The following is a 27,780-nucleotide window of genomic DNA, read 5'->3' as shown; positions in this document are numbered from 1 at the left end:
TAATAGTAATCGAATATTCATTATAAAAATAATCATCGGATTTTGTTTAATCGAGAACATTGACTCTTTGCTACAGACTTGCTACAGACCAAAGAATACAATACTCACTACTCTGTTAAGACTTTTACAGACTTACAGAGGTAACAACATTGGATTAAAATTATTGCAAGTGAAAGGGATGTAGCTATCTTTTAGAATGAGACAGCCATACAGAACACAGTCAAAATTATAGCGGCATTTCTGTAAGTTCTTATATAATGATTCGATATTTTTATTAAAAAAACTACACTTCAAACAATGTAACTGGAATAGTTTTTTATTTGGCATATGCTCTTTGCTTGGCATGTAAGCAATATGGCGGCAGTTTTGATTTAAAACTGAAGTATTAGCAACGTATTGTATTATCTGCCATTGATTTGAAAATAAATTAATGTAATTTTTTCCTCAAATACCTAAATTAAATCTTAATGGAGTCCCTGTCGGGTGAAAGTATATGTGAAATAAAAGAAGTAGACTTCGGGTCTGCTCCAGTCGACACGGTTGTTGAAAAATCAGTATGGATTGAAAATACATCCAACGTGAGTGAATTCAATTCGTAAAATCGTAAATATTACCCGTAATAATCACATATTATGTAGGTACCGAATACCTACGACAGGAAACGAGTAGGTATGAGTACTTTAGATTTAGGTATTATGCCATTATGGGGTTATTAACTTATTATATTTATACGGCCTCCGGAAACTGTCTGTATTGATGCTAAGAGCGACAGGGAAATAACACATGTATATCTTTCTCTATCCCTCAGCAGAAAGTGTACGGCAAACGGATATAAGTAAATAAAATCGATATTAAAGTTAGACAGAATGGTCATGGCTAACGTTGAAGACTGGGAACCGAGGGCCTACCGCTAAATCGAAATTAGCGAATTGCGGGGATCTTTCTCTTTTACTCCAATGAAGGCGTAATTAGAGTGATAGGAAAAGTTACCCGCAATTTGCGAACTTAGTTATAATATTATGATTGTTATAATTTCGGATATTTTTAAATGAAACAAATATCTTTATCTTATTATAGCCCTGGTAATGCGGAAGCCGTATGCCACATTGTCTTTGTCTTCAAAGGGCTCTACGCTCTTGCGATTTGCTACCGCGTATCGGTTACCAAGATAGGTCTATCTAATCACTATGTTCACTAAGCTAACTTTGCACCGATTTTATAGAAAAAAACGCACTTGTAGCCTCAATTAGTTAATTTATGTTTTATCCCTTTCTTACACAGTTTCAGTTTCACTTTCAGTTTATTTATTCAAGAACAATTTACATCGTGTTTGAATATTCCTTATACATATATACAATTAATATATATATATATATATACGATTATTAATTAATTGAGGCTTATTGTAGCGCGTTTATGAATATATGAAATATAAATTTGATATTAATGATGACATTGGCACATTTAGTCTTCACAAATGCCATGCAAAGTTGTCCGACGTGCCTAAAATTATATATTTTTAGGAACCTTTGACCTACCGCGTTGCAGTAATCTACGTCATAAATACCGTTGATCAAGTATTCAAACTGTCGGTGACGTCTGCTCCGGTCAAGCCACGTGAAAGCGTGGAGGTTCTGGCCCTCTTCCGGCCCAAAGTCCCGGGACAGTCCTACACGGACTATTACATGGTCGATGATACGGCTGGAAACACTTACAGGTTCACCGTCTTTGGGAAATCCATTGGTAAGATTTTTTTAATGGTCTAAAATATCGTTTAGGTAGTCCTGACCGTCTAGCATAAGTTCCGTTCTCGCACGCAAGTCCATACTTGAAGTCACGCGCGAGAACGCAACTCAAGCTAGCAGGTCTGACGTTGGCTTAGTTACCTATAAATAAAATTTAAATTTTAGACCTAAATTTCATATGAGTTCTGCAAGAACTACGTAGAATAGGAGCACTTCTTAAGATTCTTATCCTGTAAATAAGTACTAATGGTCAAAGAAATCTACCACAAATGCGCAATTCATTTTGTTAGTTAAAAAAGCCTACCATTATAAAACTAAATCAGGTAGCGATGAGAGTAATGACTGTAATGAGTTATATTATATAACACCTGTTTAAAATATACATATATTCTTACGACGACAATAAAACCGTTTAGGTCCAGATGTAACAGTAAGTCAAAAGAAACTTACTTTTAAAATATGTAAAAATATTCTGGAGCAAAGGAAGGCAGTGGTGAATATTATCAATAGATCCGCTGTGGAAACTACTTACCAATGGCTTTTGCCCTTATCTGGACAAGGATATTTCCAGGTAAGATTCCTCTATTCACTCGTATCACGCTCACGTAAGGCGTGAGATCTCGGACAAACTGCGCTACGCTTACCCATGAGGTACATATTAGGCACTTACTTGTCATATTATATTGACATAGTATTAGGGAACCTACTACGGAAAATTTCGTATGTCGACAATCATTCATTCTATCAAGAGAATATTTGTAAAACGGAATATAATTTGTTATTTGCCAGTAGCTTTTCAGTGAAGGAAAATATCGTAAAAAAAACCTACATACATCCGCGAAGAAATTTAAAGGTGTATGTGAAGGCCCCAACCCATTGGGCCAGCGTAGAGACTAAAGCCCAAACCCTCTCGTGCATGGGAGGAGGCCTGTGCCTAGCAGTGGGACGCGTGTAAGCTGAATTATTATTATTATAAGGGAAGAAATGGTAATCCTCCGTAGCTCAGTTGATAGTAGTATCGTTTGGACCGGTTTTTCAATGATTGCTAGAGTCTGGCCGGGGGTGGTGAATTTTTCCATTTTTCCTTTAATAAATTTTTTTTGGAATATGATGATTGCAGATATCTACTGGTAACTGTGGATTGATAAGAGCATACGAAACTATAAAGACTACTGTCCTGTTCAGCGGAACAGCTCTTGGAATTTACGTAGCTGAGCTGGCCTTGTTGGTCTTGCATCAGGTAAAATCATGGTAAAATAAAATGCACTTATATTTTTATTTATATTTTTATTGTGACTCGTAAAGTTCTATGGGATGGAACTGATATCTCGGTAATCTCTGTTGGTACCATAGCTGCTGACATGCAATAGAAACTAGTATGCGAACATTGCGAACAATTGATTGAAAATCTGGGATTGTGATTTAATCTCTTCTAACCACGAAAAAGCAGCATTTATTTTGAGAGTAGATACCTGCCTAATAGGTAGGTAAGTACTTAACTCGTATTAGACTACAAATTCATACTCCACTCGTTTCAGGCTCCCCAATTTCTTAACATGATCGCGACTATCTTTTTACCCGGCAACCCAATGTTCACAATGACTAACCACGTTTTTGAAAAGAATATCAAACGCAAAAACCGCTTCACTCATTTGATGGAGAACAGCCTCAATCGCTTGTGTTACATACCTTCGGCGTCAGTGTTCGACAAATACCTGGATTTTGGGGTCGGAAGTGTGTCTGATGTCACGAGGAACATATCGCAAACTCTGTGCGTCACAAATCACGAAGAACAAGACAGCTATATACAGTGGATTCCAGGTTCAATGCCGGTAAACATGTTGGGCCATACTCGGTAATCCTAGGTACACAGTTGCATCTCAAAGACCCTGGATCCGATCTGGATTTGCTCAATCTTTAAAGTACGAAATGTTTACGTTTTGACCTTTCATATGTGTGTGGTGATCGATAATCGTGGGTACCTTGGTTGTGCTGTGGGTATTGATAGAGCATGGATAAAGATAACTAAAAAACCGGTCAGGATTTTATCATACACAGACAAGAGGTGAATAAATATCCAAAATCCACCCTACCCAAAATGGGTGATCCATCCGTTTGGTGACCCGATGTGATTTAAGAGCCATATGACTATGAGAGACAGGCACTTATTCTTATAGATACCTAAAAGAGATTCTAAATGCAAATATGTAAATACTGAAGTCTCATGAACTAATAATCGGATCGTGTAATGGGGATTTAAGGTTCGCCCAACATGTATGACCGACATAAATCGCAATTGTCAATATTGGCCATGATGAACGCAACATTACTTATTACCATAAAAATATATTTGCAGATCCTGATAATATCTTCCTAATAGACCCGATTGAGTCCATAATACCCGCAAAAGATTCAAGATTGTTTACTGTCAGGTTTAGGTATGTATCCGGGGAATAAGCAGATAGAATCTAACCGACATTACAGTTAATAAGAGAGTATCTGATTTAAGTTAAAGGTGCGGGGTTACGGGGTTTGGGTTGTAGAGTTATGAATTTGGTAAGTACTCTTAGTAATGGTATGAAATTTTAAGTCTAGGCTTAAATATCAACAAAATTAGGTGCTTGAAATGTTAGGAGAATTGTATCTCATCATCTCATCAAGCTTAATTGTAGGCCTAAAATGGAAGCAGAAGTTTACGGCTATCTAATGTGCGGCGATTTCCAATACGAGAGCTATGACAGAGATATTGAAGAGGTGAAAATCAAACACACGTGGTTTAGAATATCCTGCATCGGTAACACATGGTCTCACTGCACCGAATGGGCCACAGAATGGCATTGTCCTACTGAAGTATGTTTGCTTTCCTCTTCATCCATCCATGTTTTTCTCTTTCTTGTGTCTCTAAGTGTGCCCGAAGGGTTCGCCTTTTACCATTTAGTTGTAACATTAAAGATTTACTTTAAAATGTATACCAACCAATACTTAGCGGAAGTAGTTATTTTATTTGTGACGAGTCTTTTAATAATTCTAATTCTTTTTAGCTGATTCTACCACCCACCGTCCCAAACAGAACCGCTTATGGCAACTTTATGTTGTCAAATAGACTAGAAACTGCTATGTATTTTAAATTCGAAGCTCCGGAAGGAACGTAAGTTTTGATGTGACTTTTTGATATAAAATATTTTCCATTACACTGAAAGTAGATAGATTAAGTCAATATTATGTATCCATTCCGGATTTTGATGCCAGTTTCTGTGTCTATTTTTAACAAACATATTTTTTAAGTAAAGTAAATACTCATCTACCTGAAATACCGTATCAAAACTATCAAGATCATAACCCATAAGAACAAATAATTTTCTTTATCTGGATCACTCTGGATATTATTCCATTAATGATTTAGTAAAATTATTGACCGAAACCAGGAACTTTGTGGTCATGCCTATGTGCGGCGTAGTACAAGGACGAGGATGGCAGATAATATCAGTAGCCCTAGAACCTACGACCTTAGGAAACTTCTACGAAACATGGGACTTGAGGATCAACAGGGGCCATAAGGTACGTAAAATACGTTACCCAGGTACTCGTCTGACTGATCGTTGGTCCTAGCTGATACTCAGCAGGAGCGACCCTAAAGCTGCGATAAGAGGAATCAACCAATATTATTGGTTGTAATCCAGCGGAGCGGAGTAGAGATGTGGATTACAACTAATGTTATTGGTCGATTCTTCTCATTTCCGCCTTCATCTCGCGCCCCAGTAGCCTCAGTGGAAAGGTAGTCTAGTTCGGCGCGAGCGCTGCGAGCAACCGAAGAGTGCCAGTTCATAGGGTTGGAAGCTTGTCGCGAGCTAAAGATCTCCCTGGGAGACTCGTATCTTTCGTACCGCGTGAAATATACTAGGGCTGCCTCTGCTTCTAATAAGCAAAGTACGATTTATCACATGTTGCATCTCTGCATCTAGTTGTTCCGCGTTAACCCGTATCGCTAAGGCTCAAACAATTTTGCTAATTTTTGACAATCCTTTTTTTCCCCCTATATAAAACAGCCCAATTCCAAAACCAGTATCAAAAATCATCAGTATCATAGGCTTGCTCTATGCATAATTTTGCTGAATTCTCCTATTATATTTAGGCCTACATACGACTAACTGGAAGCGCTGAAAGCAGTGAGATAGAACTGATGTCGCACGGATACAACCCCGACACTCACGCGGTCTACGAATTCCCGGCCACCATCACCGGCTGCACTAACTACACCACAGCGTATTTTCACAACGTTACGAGGATGAGCATACAGTTAGTCTTATTGGTTTTGCTAATGCTAGGTCAAGTGTAGACTGACCACGCTAACTTTGCATAAAGTTTTTTTTGAATATTTTTGTGGACAATCTTACACAAAACGACCCAGCCCCAAACTAAGCAAAGTTTGTACTATGAGTACTAGGCGACGATTTACATACGGATATAGATAAATAATAATAAAATACGTATACTCAGGAATAAATGCTTGACGCAGCACTTGGCATAAAAACTTAGCGTGGTCCGATTGTATACTGCTGTCATTATCATACATCAATACGCGGCTCTTGAAAGCAGAACACGTTCTGTTCTGACAAACGCCTTAGTAAAGGTGGATTTAGTGAATTATACAATTTAACGGTTAGTATTCCCCATAGAAACGTACTTGGACCTTTCATATTTAGGTTTACAAATTACATACATCTAACTGAAAGAGCAGTGTACGAATAAAAGTAGAACTAATGTTCCTTTTATCCAATGAATCCCATCCCAATGAGACGTAACCTTTTAGCAGGCTTCACATTGGATGCAGATTCGCTAGCCGCTCCGGAGTACGAGCAGGACATCACTATATACGCGTCTAGCTGCTGTCATGCTCATTCACTGGAGCGACGTGTCAATCAACATTAATGTGATAACCGCCTTTTGAGAGAGCAATCAAATGTTAATTAGGCACGTGATCAGGTCACAGGGAAACAGGAATTCCAATTGAATTTTTTATTCTTACATTACTAAAAGTTACCCATAATTATAACATTACTTATAATTATAATACATTAAAAATCAATTCTTATTGTCAGCCTAAGAATATTAAATTCCGTGTCATGGCTCGGCGCGGACGACGGCGGCTCAATAGTGATATCGCCCAAGGAAATACTGTGCTACCACTGGTGGTTCTTTCCGAAAGAGGCCAACAAGGTTTACAAAACCACCATCACATGCTCATGCGTCGTCTTGATAAATGGCAGGTAATATTACAATATGTTCTCAAGAGAACTTGGATGTTGATTGGTTATAGGATCCGTCTAAGCTATAACTCTGGACAGACTGAAGTGGCAAAGCATGGAATATGGACGTATATTTTCATGGGAATTTTATCTTACGGTGGCACTTCCCTATTACTGCAAAGGCTGCTTGGTCGATTCTAGTTCCTTTCAATATGCCATTTTTATTTGTTAGGTAAAACGCTCGATAATAATAAAGCGCGAAATTTTAGTGGATGATAAATACTTGTAATAGTTGTAATGAACAGACCTCGGACAGGGTGAGCTGTTTTAAGAGTTTGCATAATATGGACATACCTACGTAGTCATTCAATGGCAGATGTGATGTAATTGAATAACGAATTAAATTATTCTATTTAGATCTTTACATAACTAGCAAAACAAATTAATTGTATAGCAAGCCTCTTTAAATGATAAGCATATTATTTTATAAGCTGGTCTTCGTCTGCTTCTGTCAGTCAGAAATTAGAAGACGTCATAGCTAGAAACCCAGACTTAGATCTGTTTAGGGACTATGCTGAAAAAATTTCGGAAGGAACAGATGTGGACGGTATTTTAATGTACAACTTCACTCCGCTCACTTCAGTGGAAGTAGAAAGGTCTTTTTCCATCTATAAGTGGATATTAAACTCAAGAAGAAGTGCGTTGAAAATTGAAAATCTAGAAAAAATTATAGTTCTTTATTACAATAACCAATAACAAAGAAAAATTTGAATAAATAAATAATACTTACTCGTTTTGTACATAATGCACTGTCATTTTTGTTTAATTATTATTCATGAATTCTTTTTAATATTTCATCTTGAGGCATATCTATATTAACATCTACACTTGACATTAATGACGTAAAAATGGCTCACTCTGTCCGAGGTCTGGTAATGAAACACGTAATTTTTCAAATTGTAAAATTAATTTATAGCTGTCGGTAGATGGTCTAAAAAGGGTTTTGTATATTTTTCAGACCCATCGATGAACCAAAAGAAATATTTATCCAAATCATTGGATTTTCGGAACTACCCGATTTAAGAGTAAGTTTTAATTAGTTACATGGTATTGTATTCCCCAAAAAACAAATACTGTGGGTATTACATTTTAGTTAGTAGGTAATGTTTATATAGGTACCTAATCCCTCTATCTTACACGTTGGATATAGTTACAATGTTGCCGTTCCCTATGTAATTATTCTCGTTTTGCAGGTATTACCTAAATTGAACAATCTTCATGATATAGTGGTCAAAGAGAGGGTTACCCGCACGATCACCATTTACAATTACTGTTCTTGTTTTTTTACGTCAAAGTTATATTACATCATCGATGGCATGGACGACGATTGGAGTGGTGATAGGATGGAAATCGACTCTGAAATTGTATGTATAAGGCTAAGCATATGCATGCTGAGACACAGGCGACGCAGTTCTACGCAGCGCAGGGCAGAGCAGATTTTGTGAAGTATGGTACGTCCTTGCGCCGCAGCGTGTGTAGCTGAATGACGTTCTATACTTTACAAAATCTGCTCTGCCCTGTGCTGCATGGAACTGCGTCGCCTGCGTCTCAGTATACGCTTAGCCTAACTAAACTAGCTACGCAGGTAAGTATGTAGTGTCCATGATTGCCTGTGGCTTCTACTCTATTCGTACTGCGCGTAAGAGGAAAGTTTTCCTTTAGTTCTCTAAGCACCGCATTTGCCACAATATCTTACAGAAAAACTGGTTCGGAGCTTGCCAACAGAACCGCTAATAATCACACTAAAGTACCTACAATCAATGAATTTTCTGTACCCTTTCGTACCATGTCACAGTCAATATGAAAGCCACTAGAGATCTCATATTAATATCACTGTGACATGGTTCAAAATGGTACATAAATCAACCGTACGGTTTAACAACAGAATAGTCTAAAACCGTCTAATCACTGCGAGGTCAAGTTGACGGTGACACCCGACGGGGCAGGACCCCGGCAGATCAGCATTTCTTACACGGTGCTGTACCGCAACGAGTACGACCAGATAGAGGAGATCCAACCCATTACCAAGACTATATGCATCGTTTGGTATGATGGCATCTATCCGAGCATCAAGGTAAACTAACTAATGAACAGTTAAGGTGCAATGAGTTCCGCCAGCAGTTTAAAAAAAAATCGTAGCGCTTACTTAGATCATGATACGGTTGCCAAAAAATATAACAGCAAACTTAAGGCCTTTCTGTAGTAACTTCAGCGATTAGAAATCTGATCAAACATCTTTCGCTCTATAGAAAAGTCATGAAATTAGGTCAAAAACGCACGCTTAAAAATAAAAAAGCGTTATGTTATTTTTGATCGAACATCTTGAATACATTTTTTTTAAACAATTCAGTAACACGCACGGCCTTCCGCTTAGTGCTCATCAGCGAGCTGCGTTCGGAGAAAGACCTGAACTCACTGCACGTTAAAAACAGTAAGAGGCGTAATCAAATGGGTAGATTGAGCGTAGGTATATCTGATTTGCACTTTCAATTGGTCTGATAGACATTTTATAAATTATTTTCAGGTAAAGCGAACGATATCTGTAAAATGTCCAGTGATATTAAGCAATCATTGCGTTTGGAATATTACTAATGTCGATGAGTAAGTACACCAGCGTGCTCATGTTTAACACAATTACTTTTTTTTGACTCAACTAATAAACGACCATTGTCTAAGTAGGCACCTCATTTGGTGTCATTCCTCGTACGAGTAGTCAGATACATAGGTATATTAAAACCCATAATTTGGCAATGCAGAATCATAAAGCATTAACATGATTAACAGCCTATCAATTTGCCTTTGAATGTGATATTTTGTGCACCTTAGCTTGGTCCTTGTAAGAACGTAAAAGAACATTTGATCCAGATTCTGCCAACTATGTTTGCGCACATCACTGATAGGAAGTATTTAATCTATCAACCCACAACGCAGATTCAATAAAGCTTTAATGGACTGTCGACCAAACGAACCTTTGAACGTGAACCTGCACGCTCCCGACATTTGCGTGCGGCCCGGCGAAGTAGAACTCATCTTCGTAATTGGCTGTGTCTATGACGTACCAGTAGCCTGGAGCCTACGAAGGGAGAAGATATGTGATTGCGCTATGATTGAGGTCCAGAAAGGAATATCTACGTATGAGTGGCGACATAATTGCGTGCACAGGTCGTTGGTTGAGTTAACGCCTTCGAATGGGATCGTTTCGGTGAATATTGAGCGGTTTATTTACATCTTTACTCGTCACAATTTTGCACTAAATGTTTATTAATTAAATTAACTGATGACTGGATATTGACCTTACTCATAAAGGTACAATACTACCTAAAGAGAATCTTCTCTCCTACATAGAAACTTCTATTCTGGGTTGCAACTTGCAACGACATTTTTTTTAATGATTAGGTACAAATTATAAGTACGAGTATCGTACCATATAAGAAAGAGAACGAAATGAAATAGTTATTGTAACTCCCGTATGTGCGTAATAATACTTGTTTGTGTCGTGTTTAGCAATGAAATATATGAGAGAGATCTAAAATTTTGAAGTATTTAATGATTAAAAACGTTTCAGACCGGCAATCCTGCGCTCTTACATTTGAAGTTTAATTACACATACGAAGGCCTCAACACGCTATGTTACGTGCTTACTCTGCCCAATCAGAGGTCATTGTATTTGTACATCCACGTTTTTGCTAATGTCATAACCAAGGGGATATTGACTCCTTTACGGAGACCAGCTGTTAACACGAATGATTATTTGGCTGTGCTGGAATGTGGAATAGTTCCGATAAATAATTTGGATCCAGTTATTAGAGTAAGTCATAGTCAATAATAAATACCTACATTACAGGCAAGCTGCATACAACGAGTATTATGCGCTTTACGTACATCAAACGAAAAACAGCGTATGGATACAATGTTCGTCATGACAGTATAATTCATCTACAACATATAATTGCAGATCATATGGTTCTACAATCCAACCGAGGTGTTCACAACGTGGAGGCTCCTGCGAGGAAACACGACAAGCCAAGACTCGGTGATCAAATGTCTGCTATACTTCGCGGAGGTTCCACCGTTGGGAAAGCTGGCGATCCCGTTCGCATTCATGCCAACAGAAATGGTGGACTATGAAGTAAATATTTCTCTCTCATATGTCGTATTTTAATAATTAAAAATCAGGTACTTAGATGGAGACGACGAAGTTTATAAAATACAAATTCGAACTTGTTTAATTGTGCGGTAGTAACAGGAATTGGTATTTACTTTGACTGTGATTTAATGACTGCATTCACGTCAAGAATATCAAGGGAAACAAATACAATCTACTTAAATCTAAACAATACTACGGACGACGACCGCCTACCCGGTTTACCCTACCGGTACCGGTTTGGCCTAGCGGGTAGTGACCCTGCCTACGAAGCTGATGGTCCCGGGTTCAAATCCTGTTAAGGACATTTATTCGTGTGATGAGCATGGATATTTGTTCATGAGTCATGGGTGTTTTCTATGTATTTAAGTATTTATAAATATTTATATATTATATATATCGTTGTCTAAGTACCCTCAACACAAGCCTTATTGCTTACTATATAACAAAACACGTGTACATTATTTTTTCCTGCTTTCAAACATATACTCAAACCAGACATTAACTAGCAAGTTGCTTGAGCATCACTTTCTATAGGAGTTAGAATATTTAGTAACTTTTTAGTACTTTGGAGGACAATTTCTCCCAATAGGTTGAGTTTGGGCAGCTAAAAAAAAAATACGTGTCCGTTATTTTAGACTACTCTATAACATATATCAAAATGAATCAAATCGGAGTCGGACAGTTGGGTACCCTTCCTTGTAAGCTAAGGGACAATACTACATAGAAAATAGAAGTAATTTGTCCATAAAATATACTAGCACTGAACTCTTGTTTCACAGACCGATATTTTATAGTAAGTCCATTTTTAGGGTTCCGTAGCCAAATGGCAAAAAACGGAACCCTTATAGATTCGTCATGTCCGTCTGTCTGTCCGATTCTGTCACAGCCACTTTTTTCCGAAACTATAAGAGCTGTACTGTTCAAACTTAGTAAGTGGATGTATTCTATGAACCGCATTAAGATTTTCACACAAAAATAGAAAAAAACCAATAAATTTTGGGGGTTCCCCATACTTAGAACTGAAACTCAAAAAATCTTTTTTCATCAAACCCATACGTGTGGGGTATCTATGGATAGGTCTTCAAAAATGATATTGAGGTTTCTAATATCATTTTTTTCTAAAATGAATAGTTTGCGCGAGAGACACTTCCAAAGTGGTAAAATGTGTGTCCCCCCCCCCCGTAACTTCTAAAATAACAGAATGAAAAATCAAAAAAAAATATATGATATACATTGCCATGTAAACTTCCACCGAAAATTGGTTCGAACGAGATCTAGTAAGTAGTTTTTTTTTTAATACGTCATGAAATTAAAAAAAAAATTTTTTTCAACATACCCATACATGTGGGGTATCTATGGATAGGTCTTCAAAAATGATATTAAGGTTTCTAATATCATTTTTTTCTAAACTGAATAGTTTGCGCGAGAGAACCTCCCAAAGTAAAAAAAAGTGTGTCCCCCCCCCTGTAACTTCTAAAATAACAGAATGAAAAATCTAAAAAAAATATATGATATACATTACGATGCAAACTTCTAACGAAAATTGGTTTGAACGAGATCTAGTGAGTAGCTTTTTTTAATACGTCATAAAATTAAAAAAAAATTTTTTTTCGTCAAACCCATACGTGTGGGGTATCTATGGATAGGTCTTCAAAAATGATATTTAGGTTTCTAATATAATTTTTTTCTAAAGTGAATAGTTTGCGCGAGAGACACTACCAAAGTGGTAAAATGTGTGTCCAAAGTGGTAAAATGTTGAACGAGATCTAGTAGTTTAAGTAGTTTTTTTTAATACGTCATAAAGGAACCCTTCATGGGCGAGTCCGACTCGCACTTGGCCGCTTTTTATGATCACATTTTAACTGAACAATGTTTTAACAACAGGCCACGTTTTCCTGCTCTTTTGGGTATGACACGGTTAAAATATCAGTCAAAGGGCAGGGTGGTCTCCCTAACTGCGTGGAAACAAGACTCGACATACCATTGTATGTTGAAAAAGTTATCAGAGCTGCGTACAGAAAAGAAGTTGTAAGTTACTATTTTAATATTTAGCCTCTTTATTGACAAGGTAACATTAACCTCATATATAAAGTTTATCAACAAGTCAACAAATAATAAGCAATGACGAGCAAGCGATGAAATAACTACAAGTGATGCAGTAGAAGACTCAACAGACTTGGCGAGGTTGGCTACTGGCCAGGACACACCATTCTATACTAAGCCCAATAGTAATTGGCGACTGAAGTTATATAGCTCTTTTTCATGCTTGTTCAGACCCAGGGCTATAAAAAGGGATGGCATTATATCCCATAATGGGAAACCATTCTATACTAAGCCCAATAGCAATCGGCAACTGAAGTTATATTGCTCTCTTTCATGCTTGTTCAGACCCAGGGCTATAAAAAGGGATGGCATCATATTCCATAATGGGAAGGCAACGAAGAAGATGCTGCAAATGTTGCAGTTAGTCGATGAAATAGTTGCGCCCTAATGTTAATTATACATTAAAATATGTTTGTAATTATCTTTCCAGGTATTTTTGTCTCTGGAACACAAGACCATTCCAATAATGCCTACACATTCATTAACCAGAGACACATTAGCGATCTGTAACGACACGGACCACATCATACGATTTATATGGCTACCGTAAGTTCGATGCCGTCTAAAACAAATGTCAGTCAAAATTGGGACAAAATATTTTTTTTTCTTTTGTAAATTTACCAACGACCTCAAAACTATTCTGAGTCTACACTTAGTAGCGTTCGCCTTTTATTTTTCTATACAGAAAACAGGGTGAGTGGTTTAGCCACTTTTCATCCCCAAACATCCATTAAACAATCCAGCATTGGTACTGTAAGGTTATACGCAAAAAATCAACTAAATCTAAAGCGGGAAGTGTCATTCTGCTTGTTAGATTATTTGACTCCCAAAACACGTGGAATGAAATAAAATGTTTAAACGGCAAGATCTCCATAACAATGTGTATGATTTTTTTAGAGAAAGAATTGCAAATATAGTAAACGTGGTGATGACACCGTGCTGGGGAGTGATCCAGCCAAAGAGCTCTGAGTGGATTACTATGACGGTTTATACCTTGCAAGAACCTGCTACGTTCACGTATGTTAATTGCATAGCATTATATTCATATTGGCCATAACTTGTCGAAGGATAGTATATACTTATTCGATAATAATTATAAAGTACCGTTAAAGATTTCGAGTTCAGGCAGGGCACGTAAATTCTGGATTTCTGGTGCGTTATGAATGTCAACGTAACTCAGTAAACGTACATCAGAACTATCACTTATTGTATCCAGATTTAGATAAACTAGTATTTGCGAGCGTGCATTTCATGAGATAACGACCATCTTAGGCCCAGTGGAAACCTAGGATGAAGACACCGAAATAACTCAAATAACACTATAGTGCCTTCTCAATGTCTAGCTAATCCTTTACGAGAGATGTAGTCATTTTGTAGGTAGTCTAACATTCATATTAAGGCAAGGTTACCCGTACACTGAGCCTACGTACGCAACGTATGCAACGCATTACAAAATCTGAACCCTGAAATTTGTATGCTTGGAAAGATACTTGTCATACGCACAACGAATATGTTTCCAAGCAAACTAATTTCAAAGTTCAGATTGTAATAGTCATAGCGTAATATTGCATACATTGCTCGTGGGGTCAGTTTCTCCCTGACTATCATTTCCAGTATAATGGCATCGAAATCATCGAATAAAATACTTTACGTATAATCAATTAAAAAATTACAGCACAACCGTGGCGTGTGAATTGCTAGATTTAACCGAACGGAGACGCTACCAACAAAATGAATTGCTGCGAAAAAATAAAACGGAAAAGTGTAATCAAGAATTCATAATTACTGAAGAAGGATATTTTCGACCTGTAAGTATTTTTTAGAAGTCTTTATTGAAGAAAAAAAACTGGTCTTACCATTTTGAACACCATAAACAAAAACGTAACACACACACACACACCAGTCGTAAATGATACACAAACTTGAAATGGTATGTTAAGTTTTCATAACTACATAATATATATATATATATATATATTATATATATATATATATATATATATATATATATATATATATATATATATATATATATATCAATGGCGTTGTGGCGTTAGACTGCACGATTGGCTCGAATTCGTATGCGTGACATGACTATACTGGCCCCATTCTTATTGCCCGTAAAGCTAATCCTTAGCTATATGTCAATGAGTCAAGCTAATTTTACGATTTAACTTAATGTAGTATGTCTCACGACAGTTTAAATTCAATTACAAACGTGGTCCCTATTTTCCTTTTTGGATATTGACATTAAGGAATATTATTTTTACACTATGTTGATATTAATTAAGATTTAATAATATCCTATCCTATCTTTATCTGTTAGTATTTTACAGAATAGGGAACTCCCTATTCTGTAAAATATAAGCGCAATTTTTTGTCTGTATGTCCTCCAAAATCCTCTGTGTTATGAAAACGTATGATACATATTTTCGTAAATCAACGGAAAATCGCATAGGTATTTTTTTTGTATTCCGCCCAGAATAAGGAGTTTTTAAAAGTTACCAAACTTTTAACAAAATGTGACGAAAAAAAATTACAATAAAATGAAAATCGCACTAGTGGATTAACAAGTTAAGTGAAGTAAAATAGAGTAATTCAGCAATAAATCATTGTCTCTCTAGGGCATTAACGAAGAGCCACCATACGTGCTGGACTTAGAGAAACCACAACCATTTTACTTATCGCTGACTATATCGATATGTTCCAAAGGACAACGCGATGGTTTCCCACGGATGCTTTTGAAACAACAATGGGAGCAGGTATTACAACATAGTAAAGTTGTAGTTAATAGTCTATTTGTTTGTTTCATTGAAGTAAAAATATAATAAGGCGACTAATTTTGTAAAAAAAACTAAACTTTTTGCTGCTGACATTAGTACAGCAGCTCCGCGACAGTATCTCTCGAGTTAGACTACCCATCCCTCTCTAATTATTACAGGTAATAAAAGATTGCGAAAGCGCTCTTGTGATAAGCCTACTGTTTGTTTTACCAAGTTTTAGGTTTATTCTTAGGTTCGGTTATTATGAAAGTTAACAAATGACTCTTAGGGTAGAAAGATTATTTTTGCATGGCAGCGAATGATTCAGGAGCTGCCAACCGTTCCAGATTTCCACCTATATGGTAATATACTATACAAGATCTTATGTATAGGCCTCATTTAATGTTAGTTGGCAGTTATTTTAACGCTATTGGTTCGATAAAAATCTTTTAATAATAAAATTTGTTTCAGACGCCACCCTACGATTTATTAACATCCGAACTCCAGGACAATTACCAAAAAGGTAGTTTCGGAAACAGTATGACTACACTGGATGTTATAAGAATCATAGACGGGATACTATGGTAAGTGCTAGTTTTTTATCCCCGACGCAAGAAGAGGGGTGTAATATGTTTGACGCCAATGTCTGTTTGTCTGTCTGTGGCATTGTAGCTCTACAACGTATGTACCGATTTCGATGCGTTTTTTTTTCTGTGAAAGCGAGTTTTCTTAGCTATGTTTCAGATAAATCGTTTAAGCAGTTTGAAGAGTATCGTATATGATGAAGGCATTTTTGCCATAAAGTGGATTTTGTTGACATATAGTGTAGGGTAAATTAAATACAAGTTTCATTTCAAACTCAAATGTAGATGTAGTGAAAACCTCATGCGGGTTTACGCGACGTCTAGACTAGCCTCGTAAGGCCCATCATGCAATTTTTTTGATTGGAACCTTGTTGTATAGTAAATTGGGATGGATTCCGTTTGTTTGAGATATCAATGAAACAAAGAATTGCTACTTTGTTTAGTTTATGAAAGGTTCTAATTATATTAAAACGGTATGTAAATTGTAATGCACGCATGGGCGGAGTGCACCGAGTACACGGCAGAGTTATTATAAAATTTAGTCGTTTTCGCAGAAATAGCACCAATTTTTTTAGATTATTGAATAATGTTCAAGAGAAAGTAAAAATGACTGATTATTTCAGGGATGCTCTACATAGCAAAATGTTTAGGAACCAAATTGAATACTACGCCAAAGAAGACATACCAACGTATTCCCATTTGATTAATGCTATAGAGAGCAAGGAGAAATCGAATTTAAGCAGACGGTAAGCAGTGTATTATTACCTAAAAGGCTTGATTATTATCACCGATGCCAACACTTGAAAAATATTGACTAAGGTTAATGTGGTGAAGGCCGCCTCCAAGCTCTTCCATTGCTTCTAAGGGTCGGCAGAGCACAAGGAGCGAAGCACTTCCTATTTGACAGTCTGAGTGAAGTACCTACGCATACAAATGCAGTTATTGCCCTATGACAGTATTTCCAACCAAAAATGTTGTATGCCGGTCTTTTGCACATTGACCTTAGTAAAATCCAGTTTTACACGAGATTCAGTAGTAAACTTAATGTGGATCTTAATTTTTAGAGTAACGTCGGGAATTTGTGATGCCATCGTGAACAAAGCCATCTACCATGTCTACAACCTCAACCCGAAGCACGAAATATCCATCTTCGAAGCTGAATAATATGACTTTCTATTAACCCTGTGACCGCGAAACACGTCTTTTGACGCGCGCGGATACAGCCCATTATCAACCTTCGTGCATTTGGAAAAGGGTTCACAATGACGCGGCGCGTCGCGTCCTGTACGATAGAAGTGGCGTTCAAAGGCTTAACGACACATTTTCTATGACAGAAGCGCGCGTCGAGTAGTAAAAACGCCTCTAATTCGTAGTGTGATTTCTTAGTTTTAATTTTATGAAAAAAAAATTGAATTATTACAATAATTACGAATTTATTCATTAAACATCAAACAATTATTCTTATACTATATCACAATCGACAGGAATGGGACAAAACAAAAATTAAATATATATGTACCTTAAGGTATCAGTCAAGAATTTTCTCCAGTCTTAGTTGTATTTTTTTTGGCTTCGGCGAAGCGATAACGGTGACTTTAACGCGGTCACCCAGTTTTGGTGTTTGGTTGCCGCCGAGGTTGCTTCTGTGGATGAGGCCGTTGTCTTTGAAACCGCAGTCCACGAAGCAGCCGAATGGAACCACATTGCGAACAACTCCTGAAATGAATAGGGATTAATTATGTAGAACCATTGATTAACTACAAGCCACTCGACTCAAATAGTCTCGAATTTTCGTAACAGGAAAGGTAGTCAATGTTAAGGATACGTACGTCGGCCAAATATTTAAAAAGCGATGTCGACTCAGCCAACTTAACAAAATGTCGGTACAAGCAGCAGCTAATAGAATTACGTTCGTACTCAGAATTACGTTCTAATTTGTCTTATCTGTTCCCGGAGGTTAAAAACCTTGGTGAAACACCACAAATTGTCTATAATCCAAAACTACGCCGGTGCTAAATTTGGCCGATATACGCAAGTCATATAACCAAAAATTTGGCTCCAGTATCCTTAACTTGTGAGGACAGAAGATTCTTCTCTTTTTACTTATAACGAACGTCAAAAACACCTCAATTAAATGAGCCTCACCTGTCAAAGTTTGACCTTCCTTCAGCTCATCTGTTGCCTGAATAGCCATAGAGTACACAGGCTTGCAGAATACTATAATATTATCCTCATGCGGTTTCTGTTTAAATGCATTTACTATGAGCTCTAGAGTGCCGGCGTCAGTTTTAAGCTCTTTGCTAAGGGAGCTGATGTCGAGGTTTGAGGTCTTCCTTTCAACTAATACGGCGAAATGTGATTGGGCGAGTTGTTTGATGTCAATGCTGAGTTTCTTTGCGAATCTGAAAACAACAAAAAATTAAGTGATATTGCTGTAGGGAAAATAACAATAAACTTAATAGGGACCCTGCGCGTTGGAAGGTCTGCCATTGACACTTAACGCCAAAGCAACTGCTGCCGTCTACCGTTCTCGTGCGTTTTCTTGTGCTAGTTCTGCCATCTTGTGGGCTACATGGGAATTGGAAGCATAAACTTCACAACCTCGCGCCCCCTACAGTTTATGCACACATCCTATTCGGGAAAAACAATGATCAAGTGCAATAAAACAAGAGGATCAATATCTAATGCTATGTAAACGATAGCAGCGCGACACTGCTGGCATGTACGAAGGCTAATAGATAGTTAGAGCCATATTGAAACAAGTATGCCTACACAAGAAATACAAGGAGAGGCTAAGGATTAGCTACAATCCCACCATACTTTCTTTATCTAAAGACGCCACTTGTATCCTTGTTACCTATACGTCCTAATCTCATGTTACGAAATGAAACTTAGACAATCAACTTTAGGATCTAGGCATGAAGAATCTAATTGTAACGAGAACTTTTGTAAAACATATTCTGTAAAACTTACAATTTCGCAACACCATAACTTTCTGGATGAATAATGGTAGAATCAAGAGGCTCAGTCCCACCGATAACCTTCAGGAAGCCAGCACATTGTTGGAATGTGATTTTCCCGATGCCTGTCACTTTGAGTATTTCGGCTCTCGTCGTGAATCCTCCGTTGTCTTTGCGGTAGGCAATTAGTTTTTTGGCTCGGCCCTCGTTCAGTCCCGATATTCGCCTGAAATAATTAGAGGTCAGCACAAACTATGATGAGGTGATCTATGGAGGTAAGTTACAGATAGTTTCCGTTAAGTTAATAAACTCAGAGGAAGATTTAGGACATTACGACCTACGGTGAAATTGCGCTTATATCGTACAAAAAATAGGAACGGAACTATCTATCCACTCTCTCTTTCTCTCTTCTCGGTTCTTTTCAAATAAGCGAGCGGCGTGCGTGAGGCGGGAGCGAAGCTTTTTATGGTGACGTTCGGATTCAGACCGCAACTGCACTACTGAGGCAGTATTCCAGCGCGACATTACTGCCGACTGCATTACTGTTACAAATGTAACTTTTGTCATGTCAAATGTCAAAAGTTACACCATTTTTTTAGCCGTTTAGACACAAAAAATATAATAATAATAATAATAAGGATTCTGAAGGATTCGGGACTAGGTTGCCGGCTTCGGAGAGAGGGTGAAGTCATTTCTCACCTTCTGTACATGGATGACCTCAAATTATTTGCACCAAATAGCCAAGATTTGTTGGAGCTACTGAAAACCACCGAAGTCTTCAGTAGTGCCATCAACATGGAGTTTGGTGTCGATAAATGTGCGGTTATGCATGTACAGCGGGGGAAGGTTGTAAATTCAACAAATTTACAACTTTCTGAGACAATGTCTTTCAGATCTATCTCTGAATCAGAAACCTACAAATACCTTGGTATGTCACAGTCGTTGGGTATTGAGGACGAGGGTATTAGACAGTCGGTGAAGGAGCGCTTTTTCAGTCGGCTCACAAAAGTCCTTAACAGTCTTTTGTCAGGAGGCAACAAAGTGCGCGCCTTCAACGCCTGGGTAATGCCCCTACTCACATACTCCTTTGGCATACTAAGGTGGACTCAGACCGAGCTGGACGCCCTGGATCGGAGGGTCCGACTACTGCTCACCACACACCGTATGCTACACCCACGCTCGTCTGTTATGAGATTGTACATCCCACGGAAGTGTGGAGGTCGAGGCTTCCTAAACGCCAAAGATCTCCACAACCGCGAGGTGTGCAATCTCAGGAATTATTTCCTTAACAACGAGTGTGGGATGCATCGTGACGTGGTGGCAGTAGACAGGAACCTCACGCCGCTCTCCTTGGCAAACGAGAACTGGCGCAAACCTGTGGTACTAAGTACTGCGGATCGCAAGGCGGCATGGGAGAGTAAGGTGCTACACGGGCGGTTCTACAAGGCCCTCACGGGACCTGACGTGGACCTGCTCGCGTCGGTAAACTGGTTACGATTCGGGGACCTCTTCGGAGAAACCGAGGGTTTTGCCTGTGCAATTGCGGACGAAGTTATGATGACGAACAACTATCGGAAGTATATCCTGAAGGACGGTACGGTCGACATTTGTCGGGCATGCCGCCGTCCCGGAGAGTCACTCAGGCATATCATTTCCGGTTGTTCTCATCTTGCTAACGGTGAGTACTTGCACAGACATAATCTCGTAGCCAGAATTATTCACCAGCAACTTGCTCTTCTATACCGCCTTGTGGACCGCGAAGTACCGTACTACAAGTACTCACCTGCGCCAGTTCTCGAAAATGGTCGTGCCACGCTCTATTGGGATCGATCTATTATCACTGACAGGACTATTGTAGCCAATAAGCCTGACATCGTGATAATAGATCGATCGCAACGCCGGGCCGTGCTCGTCGATATCACCATCCCCCATGATGAGAATCTCGTGAAAGCCGAGAAGGACAAGTCCAGCAAGTACCTAGACTTGGCTCACGAGATAACCGCCATGTGGGATGTTGATTCGACGATCATTGTCCCAATGGTCGTCTCAGCGAACGGTCTCATAGCGAAGAGTCTCGACCAACACCTTGAGAGACTCTCGCTAGGTGGTTGGATCAAGGGTCAGATGCAGAAGGCGGTGATCTTGGACACGGCGCGGATAGTGCGGCGGTTCCTCTCTCTGCAGCCCTGACCACCGGCAGCTTGGGCCCTGCCCCGCTGCTGGCGGCACACTAGGTTAAGTTTTTTACAATGTGTTTATATGTGTTTTGTATAGTATTTTTTAATGTATTTTTATATTTTACTTTTATATCCATATTGTAAAAAACATAACCCTAAGAAGAAAGAGAAATAAAGGATAAATAATAATAATAATAATATTCTTTATTGTGCACAACGAAAACATGATTAAATACAGTAATTAACATAAAAAACTAAGCAACAACAGGCGGTCTTATCGCTAAAAAGCGATCTCTTCCAGACAACCTTCAGGTAGTAGAAATTACTGTAAGGAAGAAATATGTATAAGGGTAGCAAATATAAATGGAGAACCAGAACAGAGGAAAAAAATAAAACAGCACAAATATATGTATAACATATAAATATATACATAAATATGATAAATAAATATATATATACATATATATAAACATATACATACATATTTCACACAACACAGAATCAAAGAGACTGAATCGAATGATTAACGAGTTTGAGGAAGGGACAGATAGTGTATTTTGAGTTGAGCCTTAAAAATGGGGAGCGATTTAGCATGTCTTATCTCAGACGGCAGGGCATTCCATAACCGAATCGCTTTGAAGGTAAAAGAATCGTTATAGAATTTTGAAGAAGAAGAAATTTGGGCAAGCATATAATTTTGGGAGCATCTCAAAGAAGAGAGGTATTTGAAGCGCTCCTTCAAGTAGAGTGGGGTAGAGGGGTTGAATAAAATACCGTACAGGTGAGCAAGAATATGTGAATTGCGTCGCAAACGTATGGGAAGCCACTTGAGCTGCGAACGGTAATAGGAGACATGATCATATTTTCGCAAGCCATAAATGAACCGGATGCATAGATTTTGAAGACGTTCGAGTTTATTTAGTTGTTCTTCAGTAAGATCGGGATAACTGATATCCGCATAATCTAAAATGGGGAGAAGCAGAGCATGAGCAAGCGCAGCGCGCAGCGAGCAATATACATAAGTGCCATGATTGCATCTCCCCTATTCATCATAATATGGTTATCGGGTTTGACTTTTTCATGATGTGGCATTACGTTCTTCAAATTTGACAGCTGATGTAGATAGAGATATACGGCTCCGTACATTAGAATTTTTATGTATTATAGGATAATGTGTAAAGTAAAATTCACCTCAGTAAGGCCAATGAAGCGGTATTGATGTCCACACCAACCAAGCTGACGATCTTTTCAACGGCGCAATCCAGTGCTGTATCTAACATCTTTGGCGGTATATCGTGCTGGTAAAGCCCGACGCCTAAGTTTTTCGGGTCTACCTGTAATGTAATTACAAGTTATAAAAGTATGAAAAATACTCGCTTAATAACTCTCACTTTTTAACCGATGTGACATCGGGTCAGTAAAAAATATCGGTTTCAATTCTAAAATCTAAAGTACAAGGTCGATTTTTGGCTGCCAACTTTATACCCCCGATAGTCGATGGGAAGGTATGTCCAGATCTAGCCATTGTGCTGTTCGCCATGCATTTATTTACGAAAGGATTGCTCACTGCTCGAGTGCATTTCGCATTGCGATTTGCAGCGTTTAATGCAGTGCGCGAACAGTTTCAAGAGACAAGGGTGCATTAGTGGAACACTGTGGTAGTTATACATTCTAATTACGAGCTACGCTAATTACCGCAGCGGAGCTGCTAAAAGAATACATGGAAATACTTACTTTTATAAGCTCTCCTAGGGGATCTAGAACTCTTCTAGCTATAGACAATGCCGATATGAGGTTAGGGTCCATGTTTGGGTGCTCCTAGAACAAGAAATAGATACATACATCGTTTATTCTAACAGACAATTGCATATTTGTATGGTAAGAAACAAATTGTAAAACCGCTGGTCGCAATGGTAGAGTAAGTGCCAGTTGCACCAATTGCACTTGACAGCCTGATCAACGTCACCGGGCGCTCCGCGGCAGTTTACTATGAAACTTCCCATACAATAAAATTTAGAGAACTATTTAACGGTGACAAACAGTTTGGAGCAAACGGCCCTAAGTATAGAGAGGATGCCAATCGCCGAATTAAAATATTCGCAGTGGGTTTTTGACATTTTTGTGGGTTTAATTCAAGATTTTCAAGATGATCAACGAACACATTAACCCTTTGTACGCCAGGCCTATCGCGCGTGGCGCGTCATCGTGACCCTTGTCGGTACGTACAAAGGTTGATATTGAGTTGTAGCCGCGCGCGTCACTTCACGCCTTTGATGGTCAAAGGGTCAACTTTAACATTTATTCAGCAAGTAGGCCACAAGGGCAGTTTTAAACGTTAACATGGAATTTACATACAAGCAAAAGAAAACACATCAACAATCATAAAATACGATTAACTGAAAATATCAATGCAAACTAAACGTTAACGTGTTAGTTAAATTAAGATGTTTACATCTGCCGATATACCTTTTGGGCCTCCTTGCTAATGGAATAAATCGATGCTCCTTGCTCCGGCACGATAATGACAGGAATGGAGTCCGATATACGGTGATATTTGAGCCACGCTTCCGTTTCGCGGCAGGCCGTGCCATTCCCTAAGCCGATTAATTCCACACTGAAAAAAAAAAACCATCAACGAAGTATGTAATAAACAATATATTTTACGACACAAGGAGAGGTTACAGTAGATATATAATTGAAATTACAAAGGGGATATGAGGGATCTCCTTCAGTTAACCTAAAAAGTAATTAAAATGTAAACCTATACCAAAAATACATTGATTAAGATGTGTAAAATCTAAGACAATTTCGTGCTTCAAATTGAGATGGCCCTGTACAACTCCATACATTTTGCGATATCTCTGATTGACAAAATTTGACGATTGAAAATTCAGTGACCGCAAAACATACGGCGTAGTACAGCGCCATCTGTTTTGGACGTCAAACCAAGGGGCTCGTTTAACTTTACCTCTGTATTACAATCAATTCTCTTTGCCTATACCAACGTTATGTGCATTTATGTAATTAAATCAAATTAAAATTTCTTTATTATAGACAACAAATGGTCCATAAATGTGTTAGTTATATAGCTTATCAGTAGTCATAGTTATAGTTATATATTATAATATCTTTTTAAATGTTGATCCTAGCGAAAAAGGGTACGGTATCTTTCTTGTATGCAATTTTATATAGATTAAATTGCGTGAAAGAACATTTTTTTTGCTATGGGCCACCGTTTACGAGTTATTTAAGAAAAACTATAATAATCGGACAGACAGACGGACATGACGAATCTATAAGGGTTCCGTTTTTTGCTATTTGGCTACGGAACCCTAAAAAGGGACCTTTAAACTCCGCTACTCGTACTGAAAGTTCCATAACAGCATCTCGTTCGGTCATCTCCCCCTCCCCCATTTCATCTCTATATTATTGTACTTCTATGCACGAAGTATATGCTACTGAACAACGCTAACTACTTCAGCTGTCAAACTCGGAGGCACCACTGTTTTTTAAACAGTCACCTACATGTCTTAAAATCATTTGTGTTATCCTGTCCTCAAGTAGCAGGCCTGAATATAAAATTAATAATTTTTTGGCAAAAATTTAATTATTGGTAGAAGCTTTTATCACTGACTATACTTTTCTTCCCACAGGCAACTAATACTCATCGAAACAATTCTAAAGAACCCCAAACACGATTAGTTTGCGTAGTTTTATCACAGAGTTCCGATGGCCTCCTCCTGTCTACATCATCTGATCAGCTCGATGATACCATCCTATTGCATTGTCACTCGACTTACATATGCATGCAAATTTTCAGCTTCATCAGAAACCGGGAAGTGGGTCAAATGTAACTAACAACATTTGATCTGTACAAACATAGTTACTTACATACATAGGTATATTGCAAGTTAAATAAAAGCTTGTAAAAATCACATTAAAATAATGTTAGCTCTACTTACTTATGTCTGGTTAATAGATTTCTTAATTGTGCAGCAGCAGGATCAAATTGCATATTTTGTCTTAAATTTGGATGAATAGTACAAGCTTCTAGCTTTTCTCCATCTGAATCTATGATGCCTATCTGAAATCAAGTAAAAAATCATTAACGAAACTATAAAAGTTAGGTCGCTACGCAAGTTAAAATGAACTAGATGGAATACGGGTAACTTTTGGATTAACAAAAATTCTGAACTATCCTGAATTAGGACCCAAATACCTATGGTGAAAAAGTAAAAACTATATGCCAAAGGGCATGCATATATGCATTCGCGTCCTGCGACCACTAGGAACCTTCACTCTTTCTACTGAATCTTTTGGGCTTCACGCAAATAAAAATTACTAAGGGCAGGTATGTATGAGACAGTTTATTTTGCTTGGGGCAAGAGAAACGACGTGAGGAAAATATTTCTATGTATTTTAAAGTTAATTTTATTTATGCATTAGTTTTATTTTTAGTATTATCATTTAATGTAGTTATTAATACCTTTAAGTATCTCTGTTTATTTTTCTTGCCCCATAGTTTCTCTTAGCCGTAGAGGTAAAGGGCTAAAGGCAGGCCCAAGCACAGATGGTTGGATGGCGTATACCAGGATGTCAGGACCTTAGGAGTGACAAGTTAAAGAAAAACCACGAATAGCTTGACCAGTATAAGGCCCACCCGCGTCTATAATGCCTCAGATGATGATAATAGTTTCTCTTACCGCACCTAACCTTATCATTTCCGACACTTTTCCTGAGTACTCAAATTTCATGACACTATTATTAAAAATCATATTTATTGATAAATGGCTTTGTGCCAATGTCAGTACTAAGAGGGGTCATTCGCCTCTGGCCACGTGGTCCTACTGCCTTTGTCCTACCCATCGGACCACGTGAACTTTTTTCCGATTGGTCAGATTAATCGGACTACCAGGAATTAAATTCCGCTTTGTCTTACCGATCGGACCACATGAACTTTTTTCCTATTAGTTCGATTAATCGGACTACACGGAATTTTAATTCCGTCCTACCGATCGGATCACAATCGAAAGAAAAGTTCAATAGTAGTAGTGGTAGGACCACCTGGCCAGAGGGAGTAATTAATGTTTACCTTACAACCGGCTTTGAACCCAGGATCCAATCCTGCTATCCTCCTATTCTTTACTGGTTCAGTCAACAAATACTTCTCCAGATTAGTCGTAAAAGTCTTCACAGCTTCTTTATGTGCTTCTGTGGTCAGGTCCGTTCTAACTTTTCTTGATAGCCACGGCTTGATAAGGCGGTTGTACGCGTCTTCTACACCTTTGTGTACCCAGTGATTGCTCTTCCACAACGTCATACAAAATCTGAAAGATTTTTAAACAGTTCATCATTACATACGAGTATTTGCGACGCCGGTGGAAACGCACGGTTTTTACCAGGCGGTAGAAGATGCTATATCGCCGCTGTGTTGCTTTTAACGCCAATTTTATTGGAGGCGTTGTTGTTGTCGTATTTTTAAGGAGCTCCTCGTTTAGGACGGAATAAATACGAAATCACAAGTTGTCCCGAAAAATCCCATACGATTTCGAGGATTTTTTATGACATACGGTGAAATTGCACTTATATTGTACGGTCACGTCTGAAAATATCGATACGGACAACGTGCCAAAAATATGTATACACTAACTTAATATATGGGCAATAAAGTCGTGTACCAGTCGTGAACCATGATACCGCTGCTGTACAGACGTTCATTTTTATCATCTGTCAAGTCATGCGTCACTTTCGCACTTACATACTTGTTAGAAAGTGACAGGCATGGTGACAAATGATAAAGAGCCAACCATCCTAGCCCTACAGAATAGGGAACTCTTATCTACTTATCCACCAAATTTTATCGAAACCAGTAACAAAAAACATTCTACAACAAAATAAAAATCGGCTCGTTAATCTATACCAGCATTTCCCAAACTATAGTTCGCGATCCATTGGTGAGTCGCGAGCGAAATTTGAGTGGGCCCTGGAACATAAGG

At 38.2% G+C, this 27,780-nt stretch overlaps 2 protein-coding genes across 6 annotated transcripts in view; one reads left to right on the top strand and one right to left on the bottom strand.

Annotated features, from left to right (window-relative positions):
* The first annotated feature begins 277 nt into the window (after positions 1-277).
* Positions 278-18,072, top strand: LOC133521480 (uncharacterized). 2 transcript variants are annotated; one of them, XM_061856468.1, is made up of 26 exons: positions 278-578; positions 1,524-1,743; positions 2,162-2,316; positions 2,866-2,985; positions 3,284-3,566; positions 4,102-4,183; positions 4,418-4,595; positions 4,787-4,893; positions 5,171-5,303; positions 5,878-6,041; positions 6,845-7,012; positions 8,010-8,076; positions 8,245-8,415; positions 8,937-9,125; positions 9,576-9,652; positions 9,983-10,253; positions 10,617-10,859; positions 11,007-11,180; positions 13,083-13,226; positions 13,732-13,847; positions 14,199-14,318; positions 14,977-15,109; positions 15,926-16,063; positions 16,535-16,647; positions 17,271-17,393; positions 17,712-18,072. In XM_061856468.1, exons 1-26 carry the CDS (start codon positions 468-470, stop codon positions 17,809-17,811), a joined length of 3,900 nt encoding a protein of 1,299 aa, XP_061712452.1. In that variant the 5' UTR covers positions 278-467; the 3' UTR covers positions 17,812-18,072. The 2 variants fall into 2 exon arrangements, with proteins under 2 accessions (XP_061712452.1, XP_061712453.1); XM_061856469.1 differs by lacking the exon at positions 15,926-16,063.
* The window catches only part of LOC133521486 (uncharacterized protein YdcI), a 28,753-nt gene continuing 19,033 nt past the window's right edge, over positions 18,061-27,780 (bottom strand). For all 4 annotated transcript variants that reach the window (XM_061856476.1, XM_061856477.1, XM_061856478.1 and 1 more), the window contains 8 exons: positions 26,877-27,111; positions 25,747-25,868; positions 24,251-24,398; positions 23,519-23,602; positions 22,976-23,118; positions 19,621-19,833; positions 18,793-19,049; positions 18,061-18,363 (listed from right to left, as the gene is read on the bottom strand). In XM_061856476.1, coding sequence (XP_061712460.1) covers positions 18,176-18,363; positions 18,793-19,049; positions 19,621-19,833; positions 22,976-23,118; positions 23,519-23,602; positions 24,251-24,398; positions 25,747-25,868; positions 26,877-27,111 — 1,390 coding nt within the window. In that variant the 3' untranslated portion in view covers positions 18,061-18,175. The remainder of the gene's footprint in view (positions 18,364-18,792; positions 19,050-19,620; positions 19,834-22,975; positions 23,119-23,518; positions 23,603-24,250; positions 24,399-25,746; positions 25,869-26,876; positions 27,112-27,780) is intronic.

Source organism: Cydia pomonella, chromosome 9 (assembly GCF_033807575.1).
Source record: "Cydia pomonella isolate Wapato2018A chromosome 9, ilCydPomo1, whole genome shotgun sequence".
Classification (NCBI taxonomy): Eukaryota; Metazoa; Arthropoda; class Insecta; order Lepidoptera; family Tortricidae; genus Cydia; species Cydia pomonella.
This window is presented reverse-complemented; position numbering and strand designations above follow the sequence as displayed.

Coding starts and splice junctions, on each gene's coding strand:
- LOC133521480 (XM_061856468.1), top strand. CDS start 468: ATGGAGTCCCTGTCGGGTGAAAGTATATGTGAAATAAAAGAAGTAGAC. Junction 4,184..4,417: donor TTGTTTACTGTCAGGTTTAG/GTATGTATCCGG, acceptor GCTTAATTGTAG/GCCTAAAATGGAAGCAGAAG. Junction 17,394..17,711: donor AAATCGAATTTAAGCAGACG/GTAAGCAGTGTA, acceptor CTTAATTTTTAG/AGTAACGTCGGGAATTTGTG.